A 16,982-nucleotide genomic window follows, 5' to 3' on the forward strand; every position below is an offset into this window, starting at 1 on the left:
GCATTTACATGCTGAGTTTGACTTCGAGACTGGCCACATTTGAGCAACATGGAGGCTCTCAGGAGGTAACTCTTAGGTACCCTGCAGATCTAGGCCTAGTTCTTATTTCAGGCCCACAGGCCCACAGGCCCACAAGCATAGTTATTAGCATCAAGGGCTCATTGTTAGATCATGCTACCTTATTCATATTAGCCATTGCACTCAGGGGATTGTTGCTGTTCCACAGAATGGGTCTTAATCCTATTGCTGGAGTCCTCTACAAGTGGAATGAAATTCAGACAGAGAGAGAAAACTACAGAAGCAAAAAGCTGAAGGCCAGTGGAACCCAAAAGAGAAAAGAGAGGCGAGGAGAGGCTGCCAAGTACATTGCCATGTGACAGAAGAGCCCAGGACCAAGGATCACCAGCAGCCAGCCCCAGAACACCAGTCTTCAGGAAGAAAGTATCATCTTGATGACATTTTGATTTGGACCTTTTCCTAGCCTCAAAACTGTGAGCCAATAAATTCCCATTGTTTAGCCAACCCATTGCATGGTATTTGCCTAAGCAGCCAAGGAAACTGTAACAATATATGAGTGTGTACTGTGTATCAGGCACCATTCTAGGCACTGGGGCTATAGCAGTGAAAAGGACAGACATAAATCCCTGCCCTCAGGGAGCTTGAAATTCTAATGGGAGAGAGCATTAATAAACAAGATATATAAGTGAAATGTAGAGTACGTCAGGTAGTGGTAGGGCTAAGGAGAAAAATGAAGGGAAGGAACATAGGAAGAAAAGAAGCTGGCTGACATTTTAGATAAAGTAGCTGGAGAAGGCTTCACTGAGGTGATATTTGAGTAAAGACCTGAAAGCAGGAAAGAAAGGCATGAAGGTATCTGGAGAAAGAGCATTCCAGCTAAGGAAACAGCAAGTACAAAGGTGCTGAGGTGGAAGGAAGCATGGTGTAGCCAAGGAGTGATTGTAGTCAGGGTGATTTAGAGCCAAGGGAGGGCGAGAGAAACAGGAGGTGAAGGCGGGGAAGTGGATGGCGACCTTAGAGGCAGTAAAGGACTTTGGCTCTCATGCTGAGTGAGATTGGGACTTGTTGAAGGGTTTCGAGTAGAGACGGGATCTGATTTAGCAGAATACTGCTGGCTGCTGTGCTAAGAACAGGATGTAGGTGGACAAGGGCGGAGCCAGGAGACCTGTGGCAATAATACAGGTGAGAAGAAATGATGCCTGGGAGCTGGGTTCTGGAAATGATGAAAAAAAAAATTTTTTTTTTAGGACCTGCGCTTTGAGAGCCATTAAAGATGGAGGATTTTCCCCAACTGTACAATTTCTTTCTTAAAAGAACGCCTCACAATCACTGTAGAAAATCTGAAAAACAAGGAAATGTGTAAAGAATCACTTAAAATATACCCTCAGAGAGACCTGTGTTTAATATCCCCACTATCAAGTCATTGTTTTTAATAACACATTTTTATTATATTCCTGCTTCTGTATTTCCTTACTGTCTTTCTAAAGCATGGAAAGTTCTGATTCTCCAAGTATTTCTTAAAGTTATAATTCACCCTCACCCCTGGGTGGTGGGTTAAGGGAAGGGTAAGCAGTGTTCACCCCCATGTCATCCCTAACTGGTGGCCTCAGTCTCTTCCTCAGCTTTTTAAAAAAGATTTATTTTTCCCCTCCCTGGCCCCTGCTCTGCTACTTTTGCTGTGTTCATTCGCTGTGTGATCTTCTGTATCTATTTCTTTTTTGTCTTTTCTTCTCATCTTTCTCCTCTAGGATTCAGAGGGATTTTATCCTGGGGACCTCTGATATGGAGAGAGGTTTCCTGTCATTTGGGCCACCTCCGAAATATGAAATTTTGAATATACTTTGAAGTGGAGCCAATAGGGCTTAGGATGGGTTGGATATAGGGTGTGAGAGAAAGGAGTCAAGGTTTCAGGCTGAGCAACTGGACGGATGAAGTTGTCACTTCTCGGGGAGCCTGTGAGAGGAGCAGGTTGGGGGCACTGGAGTCTTAAGGGTTTGGGGCTCTTTAGTTTGAGGTCTCTGAGGCTGAAAAGGGAAAATAGCTTCCTGTAACTTTCTAATAGGAACCAAGCCGGACAATCTGTAATATATATATATTTTTGAGGACAAAATCCACAGAGACGGATCTGTAATTGGCTAATCTCATTAGTACACTTAATATCTCTGAACAGGGAAAGAGTATCTGGTGAGAATTTAGCCCTTTAATGTAAGATATATGCTTTTCTTGGTACATATTTTGAGATTTAGAACTATGGAGTGTTTTTTTTTTAACTCTTATTTTCAATTTTTTTGTATTCCTACTTTTAAATGTATATCTTATTCTTTTCTTATGCTAGAAGACTTCCGCTATAAAAGTGCCAATGTATTTATTCCCGATGTTTAAAATCTTCTTTATAAAGATAGTGAGTTTCTCTTTCTCTGTACCAAAGATCTCTAATTCTTTCCACTGATAATGACTCACAATTTCTATCACTATAAATCAGAGATCTATCAAATACTAGAAACCTCAATTCAAATGAAATTGGGTATCAAAAGATTTGAGATACGAACAAAGGCAAACTACTTCTTACTTCCAACTACAAAGAGCTTTGCTCAAATCATTCTCTTTATGTAGGCAAAAAAGCCTAACAGAACGAGGGTAAATTTGTCTATAAACTACTTGCCATGTATACCCGCTGGTCCATGTACATTGAAACCCTCTCAGATAGAGGCCCACAGCACAAACTCATACACAAGGTAATGGCTCTGTACCGGTTAGTTAACACCACAGAGTGTTTCTAAATTACTCCAGGGTCTAGATGTGGCTAATTTTAAATCACTTTGGAAAAATAAACACAGGCCCATATCATCTGGAAGCTTTAGCATAAGAAAGAAGTGGTCCCAAAACTCAACAATAAGAAATCAACTCTAAACAGTTCAGAATTATGGGTCTCAGTTTGTGACTGGAGGTCAAGACAAAACTCTGTTCCCTAACCAGACATTAGAAATTTGGTATCCTTTCTCTCTTAGATAAAAACTGGGCTAGCGGTTCTCCTCTGATGCAACATACAGCTAGTCTACATTTCCTTGTCTCTCCTTCAGGTGGGCATGGCCAGGTGACTGAATTTTTGCTGATTTTGTGCAAGAAGTGAGTGTACCATTTCCAGATCTGGCCCATAAAAACGTCTCAAGTTTGATTGTCTCCTCTTTTCCATCATCTTCCAACTGAATGTTGAAGGCCCAGACAACCTGGGAAGCTGCATGAAAATGGAAGAGCTGCTGGAAGCTCGGGACCCTGAACGACATCACCCTACCTGCACTGCCTGGGACCCACATTAGACTGTTGGTGAAGGAGAAATAATGTTCTCTTGTGCTAAGCTACGGATATTTGGGGTGGGTTTGTTTTCAGTCAGCCTACTTTAATTAATACAGAAATTAGTACCAAAATGGAATATTATCATAAAAACCTAAAATATGATATTGGCATGTGGTCAAAAAAGAAACTGATATTGGAGGCTAGAAAATGGAGACCCCTGTTATTCAGGGGGCAAAACATTTGGTAAAATGGTCTCCCACGGCAACTTGGATGGTTGACTACATTAACCGTATAGCCTGTATCTCTAGTCTAACAAAAAGGGTTGAAAAGTCATGTTAGTGTGTTGACTTTTGTTAACAAGCATTACAAGGAAGAGCTAAGCTTAGCAAAGAACTAGCTGGCCTTAAGCAGAAATGAAGAGGAATAAAGTGAAGAAATTTGTGGTCTTGAAGGGTTATATAAGTCAATTTTCTTCTTCTAGATCCCAAATAAGAAGAAACTAAGTTTGAAATAGGCTTTGAATACCAAGGCCCTGTAAGACGGGTCCTGCCATAAAAATCATATTTTCCCACCCAAAACCACCTCAGATGAACTCAAGGTAGACACCACTGAGAGCACTATGGAAGAGAGCAAAGAAATGAATCAGACTTGAGGACTGTGTATAGGAAAATAACTCTTGAGTGTGATTACTGGTATGCAGAACTGACTAGAAGCAAATTATTAATAATAGAAGCCTATTATTAAGTGTAACTAATTACTTTGCCAAAGAAACCCGAAGGCCAGATTTTAAAAGCCAGCAGGGGAAGTGGATGTTGCTCAAGCAGTTGGGTGCCTGCTTCCCACATGGGAAGTCCTGGGTTTGGTTCCCAGTGCCTCCTAGAAAAAAACAAATGAAAAAACCAACGCAGGGAAGCTGATGTGGCTCAGTGGTTGAGTGCCGGCTTCCCACATATAAGGTCCCAGCCCCAGCCTCCATTAACTGAAAAAAAAAAAGCCACCGACTTTCCCAATCCCATAAACAACCCTCAGGTACCCAAACTTTAATCACTGTAAGCTGTGCAACTCCCAAGGAAGACGAACTCAATGCCTTCTTCAGATGGAGCTGTGGAGGACAATGGACAAGGGAGTTCCTTCCTAAGAGTATAGTGAGAAGCTAATAAAAGGACTTTCCCAACTATCACAACACTTGTCAGCACAACTTTGCTAGGGCCAGTGACTGCTCTCCCCCTTCTCCCCTTTTCCAAATTTTTAAAAAAAATTGAGTTGCATCTGCTGCTACCCCATCACTGTATGTGGAGCAGCTGATAGCTTAGCAGTAGTGTTTGCCAGACCATATGCTGCCATAAGCAAGACTTGAAGGAGAGGACAGGGTATCACAGGGGACTGTGGACATTGAGTGCCTGGATGGAATATGGGGCCACCTCTTTTGGAGAAAGCGTTATGTGTAGTCTATGTGTGAGGTGAAATTGGGGGACTACCAGCTGACCACCAAACCAGGCACCTATTCTTTCTGGGTACACAAGTGGATTATACTTCACAGCCTCCCTTCCAGTTTGTCATGGCTCTGTGACTTAAATTCCAGCCACTGGAAAGTGGGCAGTGAAATGATACACAGCACCATTGGGCCTGGTATGTTACCCGCCCCCCGCCCCCCAACGATGGACAACCTCCTTCTCTGATATGCCAGCTATGTGCTAATGACACATTAGAAGATGACCTTAGAAGGCCCACGTTGTAGAGCGCAGCGCGCCAGTAGCCTCAGTCCTTGAGTGACTGACAGCAAGGGGAGAGCCTCCCCCCACATCAGACTGTTAGATGAGTTAACCTATCTCTGGAAATCCCATTTAGCATTCTTGAGTCCCTTAAGCAGATACACTGAGTAATGCTAGCTAACATCTAACGGGCACTTCCTATGTGCCAGGCACTGTTCTGAGCACTTCATGTGTATTGACTCATTTAATCTCTACAACCAGTCTATGATAGTCCCCATTTTCCAAATGAAACAGAGACACAGGAAGGGTAGGCAACTTACCCACAGCTTCTGAGTGGCAAGGCTGAAATTTAAACCCAAGCAGTCTGGCTCTAGAGACTACAACTGTAACTCCTATCTCCTATTGCTAGTTTATTTTTATTACTGTGCACTGACCACTTATGCAACTAGAGAATGCATAGCTTTTATGTTAGCAGTAGTTAAGTAGAAGTTACTTTAATGGCACTGAGATGCCCATTTCTTCTGAGATTCAGGCACTTAGCCATAAGTCAGTTATTCAACGGGGCAGGGAGGTAGAGACAAGGACAAAAGTTCAGCAGTCACCACCTCAATTTAAAAGAAATTGATCAAACGAAAGTCTTATGATAAAAACTTTATTGTGTTAAATATCAAATGTTTTACACATTGCTTTTTCTTCAAAGTTCCTATTAAAAAATAAAATAAAGTGTTGATTATTTAGGGCTGACTTGCATTTCAGTATTTGACAAAAACTCAAACCCAAATGCATCTAGTTCACTCAGCTGCAGGAAGGTCCTATGTTCAGCCCCTTAACCAATGGCACAATGCAACCAACTTTGGGATTCCTGAGTTTGGTTCCCTTAAGTTCTCAGAGTTTTCCCAACTCTCAAAACCAAAGCATTATGGGAATGACTGAGTTCCTGGCAAGCCTATTTTGCCAATCAGTCTAGTTCATCTTGTAAGATGCAGTAGTCTCAAAGCTTGAAGAAGAGTAAAAAAAAATCTTGCCATACATGAGCAATCGCAGGAACAAAATCAAGGGCAAAAGGAGCTTCTAGACTTGCTACGATTTGCCAAATATGGCCATAAAACTAGTAAACAAACCTTTTTTGAGTGCAAAAGACAGCCCAACTTGCCATGAAGAGATCTTGAATAAAAATAAGCAAATCAATTTTCATCATAGGTGCACAGTGAAAATGGCAAATTCAATCAGTATGTTGAATTGCTCTGAGTGTTACCACCAGACTATTTCGAAAGGATGACCAGAGGAGTACAGAATACAAAGCTTATGATTCCAACGGGAAGGTCTCGGATGGTGGGCATAAGCTCAGAAAGCTGTGGGGCCCTTGGGGAGGTAAAAGAAATCTGGTCAGCATTAGATAATCTCAGAAGGAATCTGAAAACAAACTGATCTGACTGCCTCTGGTAGGAAATTAATACAGGTCTACCTTTCTTTAGACCACAGATGCATTCAATCTGGTTTCTGTGTAAAATAAGCTCTTGTAAACAAATCATTTATCAGAGATGCATTTTTCCAGGGAAAAATACCCTAGCATGCTCCCCCTGCAAAACAGCTAATAAAAATCTTCTTAAAGTACATATTTAAAGAAATATAGTTTCATAAAAAATGATTTTGCATTCTACACTGCCCACCTCACGTCTTCTGTAGTTTGCTTAACTCTTTTTAGATAAATGTTCTCTGACCCCTACGCCCTTGAACCATTTTCTCTTGGCAGATCTTGTACCATGAGATCATACCCTAAAACTTATCAGCTATATCCCCTCTCCTTTTGCAGTCTAGATTACCAGTCACCAATACATAACTGATAAACCTTTGAGAACATTTTCCAATTGTAAACCTCAGAAATCACTAATACTTAAGATGCAGAAATTCAACCTATACAAGGATTACAATGTATATTGTGACACTTTAAGTAACAGGTTAATGGATATCCCTTTGATGGAACTATCTTGCAGAAAAATTTAGCAGAGCCTTGAAATCTTGTAAACAATTCTGCTCACCATCCAGTCAAGTACTACTACTAATTTTTCTGTTCTAAATTCGCTTGTTCCCGTCTTGCACGTGGCTGCTTTAAAAACAACACATCCTGCAAAATTCTCTGCTAAGACCAGTGAGCCCATATCATCTGTATTCCAGAGTGGCTGTCTTCAAAGAGGGGGTGGGGAGGCCACAGCGCTCATGACCTCTTTCCATGCAGGAAGCCCTGGTGGGTATTTAAGGTCATCTGCCACTTACTTGTACTTCTCCCATCCTATCCAATTATTCTCCAGCAGTATAAATTTATTTTTGATCCCTTAAAGTATTTCTATCAAATATTAGAACATTTTAGTTTTTGTTGGTTTCTGTGATTCCATTTTGAGCCTGGTTTTCCCAGTTTGATGCTTTGAATTTCAGCCAAATTACTCTAGTATGACTTTTGAAATAAAAGTATGCTAACAGGCCAAAACAGATCTTGCCTTGGAGCTAAAATGTTTCAAGTTTCCCTACCAGACTGAAAGCTTCACAAGGGCAGTACTTCGATCAAATGTTTTAGTCACCAGTACCTGACACACAGGCACTCAATATGTTTGATGAGTGAATCAAAGAAATAACAATGCATTCTTTGTTCAAAAACTTACATTGCATAGCTTTCATGAGTGCCAGTTTTCTGTTGGAATATGTAACATTTTCTTGAGCTCCCTCAACCATCACAACACTGATAATGCAACACAGAACACAGTAAAAACACCTATAAACCATTTTTTGGCATGCATGACAGAAAAATCCAGGTTATCTTCCTTCTCTCTGGAAACCTAATGATTTGGTGCAGGATTCTGAAGCAACCTCATCAAGGTGAGCCTCAGGACCCTCTGCACGCCCACCACACCCAGGCAGGCGTTTCCGCCCTCCCTCCCCCGTACACCCAGTTTTATTCCCCCAGCAAAATTTAATGGCTCTGTACAAACTAAGGCACAAAAGAAAAATCAAGTACATCAAAGGTTTACCCCTAAGTCCTTCAATTTATTCAATGAACTCCTAGTTAACATTTCCTGAGGGATCACTAACTTATAAAACTTAGGCCATGATTTTACATTTCCAGTTACTCAGGGACATGCTTTGCATTTACTTTGTTGCTAAGAGGAATCGGCTTCTCTTAAGAGAAAAGCTGCTATTGTTTTATGGAACTCCTAACATGAACGGTAACACCTTCTAGAAAGGGAAATTCTTAATGATGCTTTCTTTCTAGTTCAGCCAGACTATACTAAGACACCAACATTCAAAGGAGAAATGTGGCTTTTTGGTGAGTATTTGTGCTAGAGAATGGCAGAACGCATAATCCAGTTATCCTCTCCTATGACACATTACCAGTGATGAGAAATCTGAAATATGAAGCAGTTCAATTATTCCCGCTTACTCTCACTGCAAATGGCAAACAGGAAAAAGATACCAGAATTCACGCACCCCTCCTGGCCAGGTATTTGCAAGGGTGGTTTTATATAAATAGTGGGATAAAAGCTGCCGTAAGTGAAGAATATATCTGAAGATATAAAAATTGCTCAATTTTAATCTATGCAAAATTAACTGTAAGATACTTGTCAATCACCATATGTACATGATATTACACATGTGTGTGTATATATATATATACACACACACGAGCTGAAAAGTTAAATCAACTAAATTTTTATGGCTTTCAGTAGAGAGAAAGTTGTGGAAAAGGAAGAACAGGCAAATTCCATTTTAACTGGTTATAATAAAATCAGGAGTACAAATCTCACATATCCTTCCATTTCTATGTAACCCTCTTGTGCTATAGAAATCCTTTGGGAAGAAACACATAGGGCTGGGTCTTCTTTTAGTACATATGAAGACAGGAGTTCTAAAATGCTGTGTAGGCAGCAAGGAAACAGTTTTAACATCCAATCACCATCTACTCAGCTTCCTTTGCTAAGCAACAAATTATCTTGATGTTAGTGGCTGAAGTCCAAAATGGGACGAAGTCGCTGATGTCTGGATGTCTGGAGGTCTAAACAAGTACAACTGGAAATAATTCTTACCAGCTTCAATAGGCAAAATATAGCCTAGGTGTGGCTGTCTGGTTACCATGCACATCTTGATACACAGGAACCAACCTGAGGGAAACTGTGGAAGTTATAAGGTAAAATCCCCTCCTCTCTTTGGTGAATAAAGAGACTACCCTTGGAGGTAAACTCTGACCACAGAGCTATCCATCACTGATTACAGAAAAGGGGCTGTCCAGTAAAGCTGTCCAACAGTGGGTACTGCTGGCCATTTCCAGTTCTGTTGGTAATCAGATGAGTTCACAATGCTTTGATCTTATTCCTTAGGAAACTATAATTTTTGCACTCTAGAGTTCTTAAAGTTTTAAACATTGAATAAAACAACAATGACGGTTCATTAGTGCCATGTTCCTAAGTCCCCTTTGTGTTCATTCTATAACTAAACTTAAAAATAATACAAAATCCTAACAATGTCAGCTTTATTTTCATACAAATGATGGATAGGCATTAAGATTTTAAAAATCAAAAGCAATTATATGTTGAAAAAAAAATGACAAAAAGGGACATGGATATTCGGCAAAGGGGTGAAGCTCATTCCAAGTATTTAAAAAAAGAATACGTGTAAAACTATAGGCCTATTCAATTTTCTCCTAAAAATAAATACACTATGCATTCATAAAAAGCTGTCATGAAAACTTTCTCCAGACTGATAGTCTAATCCATCTGGGACTGTTTCGCAAAATCTTCATATTGTTAAAATTCTGTCGCCATGCCTCTGAGCAGTCCCCCAAAGTTTGTTTTGCTCACGAACAAAATGGTGAAGATTGATCCTCTCACAGAAGGCCTTTCTGGAGGTCTCTTGTAATTGATGAGTTCTCACCATACCACACCACCCTATCCCATGACCCCAAAGATCTGTTTAGAAAAATTTCCCAAAACCATAAAGCAAATACAGGGCCCATTGTATTGCTACTAGATTTTATGTCAATCATAGCACGGACTATTTAACTACAATCACAGCTCTAGGTGTCAGCTGACAGAAATCCTACAAGCAGTTTCCTAGTGCATCTTACATCTTTGGTGTAGGGTAGGCAAAAGGGTCTACAACACATGATTGTTTAAAAGAACATTTTAAAGACAATCCAGTGAACCTGTTGTTCTGAGTGCCCTCTTGAAAACAGTAAACTACAACTCTTGCCAACAATTTCCTAACTTTAGAAAGGATCATGATGAATCTGTGTTAATTTTCATCATATCACTGAAGTTTTAGAAGACACATATAAACAACACAGCAAAAAGAAAGGAGTTAGAATAGGGTAGAAATGTCTTTCAGTGCCTGCAAATTAAAATTTCAAAAATCCTGAGACATGAGTTTCCATTATGATTGTGCTTGATGACTTGAAATCTGATGGCAAGAACAAGCTTTCAGAGAGTCAGAATTCAGGTAAAATCATTTAACACAAAGTTCACAAATCATCCTTTCAAAGCTTCTGTCTCAAACATGTTGCAAACTATAATCTAGAATCAAGAATTACCATTTTCTAAATTCTTTTCAATGAAACAAAGATTTCAGACTTCTATTAGAAGATTTCAGACTTCTAATAGAACAGTTTCTTTTATGGGAAAGAACTATCTAAAACCCATCCAGCAGGATTATTGCACAGCGGGGCCTACAGGACAATGCTTTCCAAGGGCTAGTCCTCATATAAAAGGCCACAATAAATACATTTACATACTATGCCCCACTCTGACTCTACATGGTAAGCACAATGTGATGAATCTTGCTTAAAAAAGAAACTCCTGAAAGAGTTGGAGAAAGAGATGGAAAACTCTACCAAGGTCACTTGAGAGAGAAACTGCCTTTACTCTTTCCATTGCTGTGAAGGACACTCACCCAATAGACTGATCCCTCTAAGCATTGAGATGAACTGGTGACCAGGAGTTATCACACATTTAAGCTCAGGTCACAGCTTAAAACTGAGCATTTCAACTTTCTAGCAGATGAGTTTAGAAGGAAATAAACTGCTGGCAATCAACCCATTAGTTGAACTTTAAGTTCACCATTAGTCCTAAGGGTTGAGGTGTGATCAATGAGAGGCTAACAAATCCAATCTCTAACAAATTCCAGTGTTTAGGCCATTTTCACTCAACAGTTTTTGAAACATCACCAAGACATTTACAAGCGGAATTGTAGTTTTCTTCTTCAATTTGGGTAGCACCATGTTTCACCCTAATGTTAATTCCCCAACAACATCCCACCCAGTGTAATATGATATTTGGCAATCCATGCAGCAGCCTGTGATGCACAAAGTAGCCCAAGTTTTAAACCCACCCATTCATTCCATTAAAATGTCAAATTCTAAGCACACGAATAAAAAACATACCACTCTAGGAGATATTATTCAATTATTCTTCAATTTCCTGTTATAATCCATGAATCATAACACACAGGGCACTAAGTAAAATTCCAAACAGCAAACTATGTGGTCAGATGTTTGTAACTTGACAACTGAGTCAACAAGCCATACCCTGCCTACAGCACACACAGCTAGTGTTAAGTTGATCTGCTTTTAGCTGCATGGGTGGTAGGACTTCTTGTGGCTTCTGCTTTTCAAAGCATTCAACTCTTATTCTAAAATGGTATGCTATACACAAAACCATCAGTTTTATTCCGAATACATCATCTTAATGAGAATAAAAAGCTTTTGTATGCACATACTGCCAATACATTTAAAAAGGCCCAAATTTTAACAAGTAGAATAGACAAATCCATCAGTCAGGAGATCATAAATTACTTTGGCCAAAAAAAATCTTAAAAAAAAAATCTGGCTCAACATTCTGCTTGCAAGTTTCTACATACACTGGATACATGTGTGTGTATGCACGTGTATGTCTATAGATTTTTAAATTAGGGAATGGAGTATGGTCTAGCCCACCTTTCTATGGTTATGTAGGAACTACAATGTTCTTGGCTAACAAAACAAGAAGAGCAAGGTCTGCATTTCCACCAACTCGATGCAAAGCCCCAAGAGCTTCCTGCAAAGTAAAGCCAGCATGGAGAATCCGGTCAATATCTGCAGCAGGAAAAATTAATGGTGGAAGAATGGAGGAATTTGATGATGGATGGCTGACAGGTGGTTCAAATTCAAGAAATAGCCTTGCTACTTCAGGACAGACATTTTCTCTGGTTACAGGTCTGTCTGTCATCGGCTTCTGTATGCCCTGACTTAAGTCTTTAACCAATATGAAACTGTATGGCAAGGAATTAGTTTGCTCAGAAGTCTGACTGAATGCATCTTCCTGACCTGCTAAAAATGTGAGTGAAATTTCTGCACCTAAGGTGCAGCATAGCTGATTAGATGTTTTAGGTGAGGTTACAGTGACAGAACTGCTCTCATTTATTGATTCCCTAGACTTGGGGACATCTTTATCAGTTGACATACCATCACCTGGGTCCCTACAGTGATTATTTTCTATATCTTCTATTCCAGCACCAGTTGAAGTACCTGCTGATTTTTCTGTTTTCACTGATACATGTATGGCCTGATGAAAGGAGACTTGTGGACACCGTTCAGTGTGGGGTGCTGTAAGATGCTCATTTTGGATCCATCTTTCAGAAAGGTCCTTAAAACCTATCTGGCTCTCAGCCACTGTTTCTGATTGACAGAGAACTTCTTCAGATTTATTTTCTGAATCTGGTTTACTACTAATGACCAAAAGTTCATGAAGTTCTTTCAAGGCTGCTGTTATAGATGAACAAGATTCCTCTGATGACTCCACAGAGGGCTGACAACTGCCACAGCGACTTAATGGGGGGGAGCAATTGCTATATTTTTTATTTGCTCCAGACATTTCAACATTATTTTCTGGGAGTTGTAAATCCTGAGTGGAAATGGAATTACTTAAAATTTCAGATGAGGGGTCACATTTTGATGTTTCTGTTTCCATCAAGGGATTATCTGAAGTGAGTTGAGCTGCACCAATGTTCTTTGCGTTGCCAATCTGACTGCCTGCTGAATTAAGCACAGCAAGCAGGGATTGTTCAACTATATCTACTTCCATAAGTGTTTCTGAATTTGAGCAGCCAAAGCATCCTGAAGGTAGATTACTGTTCTCTGTACTTGGAAGGTCCACTTTCTGCTGTAGACCGTCTCCTTTCATCTCAGGTTCCAAATCAACAATTTTTTGTTGGTTCTGTTGACTTTCTCCAAGAAGTTCAAGGTCTCCTGTGTCACAAAGATGTTCTTGGTCACATGGAGCATTTTGTTGTACAACCTCATGCTGTTCATTCCCTGGTTCTTCGTGCTGTTGAAGGCCATTAACTTGACTCAGGTTCTGATATTCTGGTTGCTGACCATTTTCACCTGGAAACATCTGTGATTCATGCACCCTAGTAGTTGTGATGGATAAACTAGCTTCCCATCTTGTGTGGAGATGAAATTTGGGGGCCTGCGTGTTTTTTCCAGCAGGACATTCACCTGCAACAACTGCTTCTTCTGATGAATTCTGCAAAGGCAAAGCTGGACTCTGGTCTGCTAGAGCACTGTCTGCTGAAGAAGCACAATCAGAAAGATCCCGTAGAGGATGATGTTCTCTCTTTTCAGAGGTTACCTGGAATTCAGCTGAAGCCTTCAAAGCCTTGACAGCTCTAAGTTCAATGCTATCTGGGTCATTGGGCTTGATAGGGCAGACTGAAGCAGAGAGAGAGTGAGCAAGACTCGTAGGATTACCAATCTCAGGACTTTGTCCTGAAAGATGGGCTGGATGGTTAAATCCATCTGAAGTTGGTAATGATGACATTCCCAGTGAGGTAGTTTCTTTACTGCTTTTCTCTATATGGAACAAAAGGGAAAAGGAAAAGATTAGCAGGTAAGGAAGGCCACTAAATTAGCAGAGGATACAAATCTCAACAGGATAGAATAAAATCAGGTCCTTAAGCTCAAGTTTGTCTTACATGCGTAGATATGAAAAAAATATTTAAGAACCATTCTTCATAGTGGTAGACCATCCAACATCACAACATCGGCACAAGAGATAGGCATGTTCTTAATAAAACACTTCATATTTTAATTTGAAATGATCACTGAAGTATAATCATTAATAGGTATCCACATACTGGCTGGGTTAATGGTCAGAACTGAAGGACATTTATATGTCTTTTTTCCCAGTGGGTTCAGAACTCTAAATAATGTTTCTCCAAGTATGTTCTCTCCACCACTTATTCTAAAATCACCTAAGGTGCTTGCTAATAAGCATGCAGATTCTGGGGCACTATTCTTGGAATAAGCCCATTAATTTGCATTTTCAATAAACTCCTCAGGTGATTCTTAAGCACATTATAAGTTTTGAGAATCTGTACTAGAATGAGTCTCATGCTAATGCACTTTTCATGTTTCAAATGTGAACACTGAGGTTATAAATGAGAAATCTAAAATCAGGTATACCTGGACAGAGGAGGAATTATAAAGTAATAAAAGAATGTAATGCTCAGGGACCTCTAGACTTGGAAACTTTCTATTCACTTCAAACCAGGCTTAGAGAACAAAAGCAAAGCTAAAGATGAAACAGATTAAATTCAATCACTCCCACTAAAATAATGCAACTTTAAAAGGATTATCAGATACTTTATCACGTTAAGACAGTATACTAAGAATAACATTTAAGCACTTTAAAAACAAGGGAAGGTGGGGAGCTGCAGAAGGAGATAGTTCACAGGCAATGACTATTTAGATCGACTGCAACTTACTGACCACTACTCACACAAGACGGCAGTCTTAAACATTAGCTCAATGTAAACATAATAATGATGTCATTAAACATCAGTTACATCTTTCCATTCTTCCATCAATTCAGTTAAAAATTTTTCTCTACCCACTTATTTTAAGAGCTTTAATTAAAAGTCAAAAGGCTGGTAGCAAAAATGATTTCCCAATAGAATCTATTAGAGCAGAGGCAACGCAAACGCTTTGTGCTGAATGTTAATGCCCAACATGGAGCATATCTTGACTTATACAGTCATCAAGCAATGCAAGTAAGAGTCAAAGGCTCCAAGTCACTCCAACCAGCGTGAGAAGATAACGCACTAAGTTAGAAAGTTACTGACTTCTTGCGAAACCATTTTACCTTACTTTTAGTTCAGGAAAAAATAAGAAAAACAGCATTTATCCTAGTCTAAACCGTATTCATTCAAGTTATTAGTTTTATTTACCAATCCCTAAAGCTGATTCTCAAAGAGGTTCAATTTTGAGCTAATGCAGCATAGTGAATAGCCACGTTAGCAACAGAGTAGGGCCTGCTAATGGCCTCTGGTACTCTTATGTCAGTTTTAAGCAACCAGGTGAGGTCAAAGTGAATGCTGCCTCAGTGGATTCTGTGCTCACTATGAAAGCAGCAAACAGTCCTCCTGTAGCTGAGCTGGTCTGTTTCACTGGCCTAAGTCCTAAATGTGGGGGAGGACTGGGTCAGTACTACAGGATGATAGGAGGAAAGGAGGAGGATAACGGACATTAATAATTAAACTACGCCTGCTTTTAACCCATCCTTAGAAGGAAAGAAAGAAAAAGAAGGAAGAAATTAAATGCAATTTATCTAATTACAACCAGCCTGCAAAAACCATTTAAAAGACTACCTTTCATCCATCCTCTCAATAAATCAGCCAATATACTCAGGATGACACTGACCATATTTACACGGCAGGGAAACAGAACCAAAGTGCCTCCCGTGGAAAATCTGCTGGGCCAGGGAGAGATGGAAAAGCGAAGTCCCAGTTCCTGCTGTTGGGATAAAACTAAGTTCTGCCTATGCCATTGATTCTGTGACCGTGGACAAGTCACATGGTCTAAATGTCCTCCTTGACTTTTAACAGAATGAAAATTTCTGCCCAGGTAGAAAACTTCAACTCCAGGTAGTCATGTGCAGTAATGTGAAAAAAGGACTTCAGTTTTTCAAAGGAAAGGCACTTGGGAAACCCAGAGCAGCACAGTTATCTCCAACAACAAAACGCTACAGTGCCAATGTTCTTGATCTGGAATTCCTTTGGAATGATCTAATAATTGATATAATTTTAAAAAGGAAATTATATGATATTTACACATGTATGTATACCAACATACAAACATATATACAGGCTAGTTATAACCAGATTAAACAAGGTGAAATGGTGAGTGACGGAAGCTAAATCCCCAAACTGCTGCATGTACAGAGACTTTCCGACCACAGATGATGACTTGATGGAAGGCTTAACGTGGTGTCTATAAATACCTGGTCTGGGGCCCACTCCAGCTGCAGTACACACACACTACATGCATCATGGCTTCTGACGTTCTGTTTGAATTAGGAAACAGACAAGCAAACTTGGGTTAACAATGCAAACTACACAGCATGCAGGGTTATCGTCTCCATTCCTTTGCCATCTTTAAAATCAGCAACTGACAGAATCGAAGTTGAGGAATGTTTCGGTAGTTTGGACATTCAAAAGATTTGTTGTTGGCTTCAAATCTCTCTCAGTACATAAAGCAGTGTGTCAACGTCAACAGATTTCAAAAGAACTTGGAAAGAAATTAATTTTACACACCTACACACAGAGGATTCATGGGCAAACATGAAGACAGGTGAAAAAAAGGGCCTCAGTAGACCTTTCAGACAGAATTATGTAATATGAAAATCTTATGGAGTAAAGGTGAGTGAGCACATGTAGCAGTCATTTTCCAAATTTCTTTCTCAGTTCAGATTTATTTTTAAGAAAACAAACCAAACCTGATTAAATTTTATCCCGGCTTATCTTCATCTTTCTTTTTAAAAAACCTCCTTTATCTTTTAATCAGTTTTTAGAAAACATTTCAGATACAGCTCCTATTCTGATTTATTTTTCAACTGATAGAAAAGATAAAGACTCTTTGGTTTAAAGTAGCCACCAAAG

At 39.7% G+C, this 16,982-nt stretch overlaps 2 protein-coding genes across 2 annotated transcripts in view; both read right to left on the minus strand.

The window, feature by feature from the left end:
- Positions 1-5,660: 5,660 nt before the first annotated feature.
- Positions 5,661-13,864, minus strand: RSC1A1 (regulator of solute carriers 1). The gene has a single exon (XM_058304345.2). The coding sequence runs from the start codon at positions 13,862-13,864 to the stop codon at positions 12,011-12,013; it is 1,854 nt and encodes a 617-aa protein (XP_058160328.1). The 3' UTR covers positions 5,661-12,010.
- DDI2 (DNA damage inducible 1 homolog 2) overlaps positions 5,661-16,982 on the minus strand; it is a 50,329-nt gene continuing 39,007 nt past the window's right edge. Inside the window, exons 9-10 of the mRNA XM_023582708.3 lie at positions 16,325-16,387; positions 5,661-13,896 (exon numbers count right to left, since the gene is read on the minus strand). Coding sequence (XP_023438476.1) covers positions 16,371-16,387 — 17 coding nt within the window. The 3' untranslated portion in view covers positions 5,661-13,896; positions 16,325-16,370. The remainder of the gene's footprint in view (positions 13,897-16,324; positions 16,388-16,982) is intronic.

This window comes from Dasypus novemcinctus, chromosome 9 (assembly GCF_030445035.2).
Source record: "Dasypus novemcinctus isolate mDasNov1 chromosome 9, mDasNov1.1.hap2, whole genome shotgun sequence".
NCBI lineage: Eukaryota > Metazoa > Chordata > Mammalia > Cingulata > Dasypodidae > Dasypus > Dasypus novemcinctus.

Coding starts and splice junctions, on each gene's coding strand:
- RSC1A1 (XM_058304345.2), bottom strand. CDS start 13,864: ATGTCATCATTACCAACTTCAGATGGATTTAACCATCCAGCCCATCTT.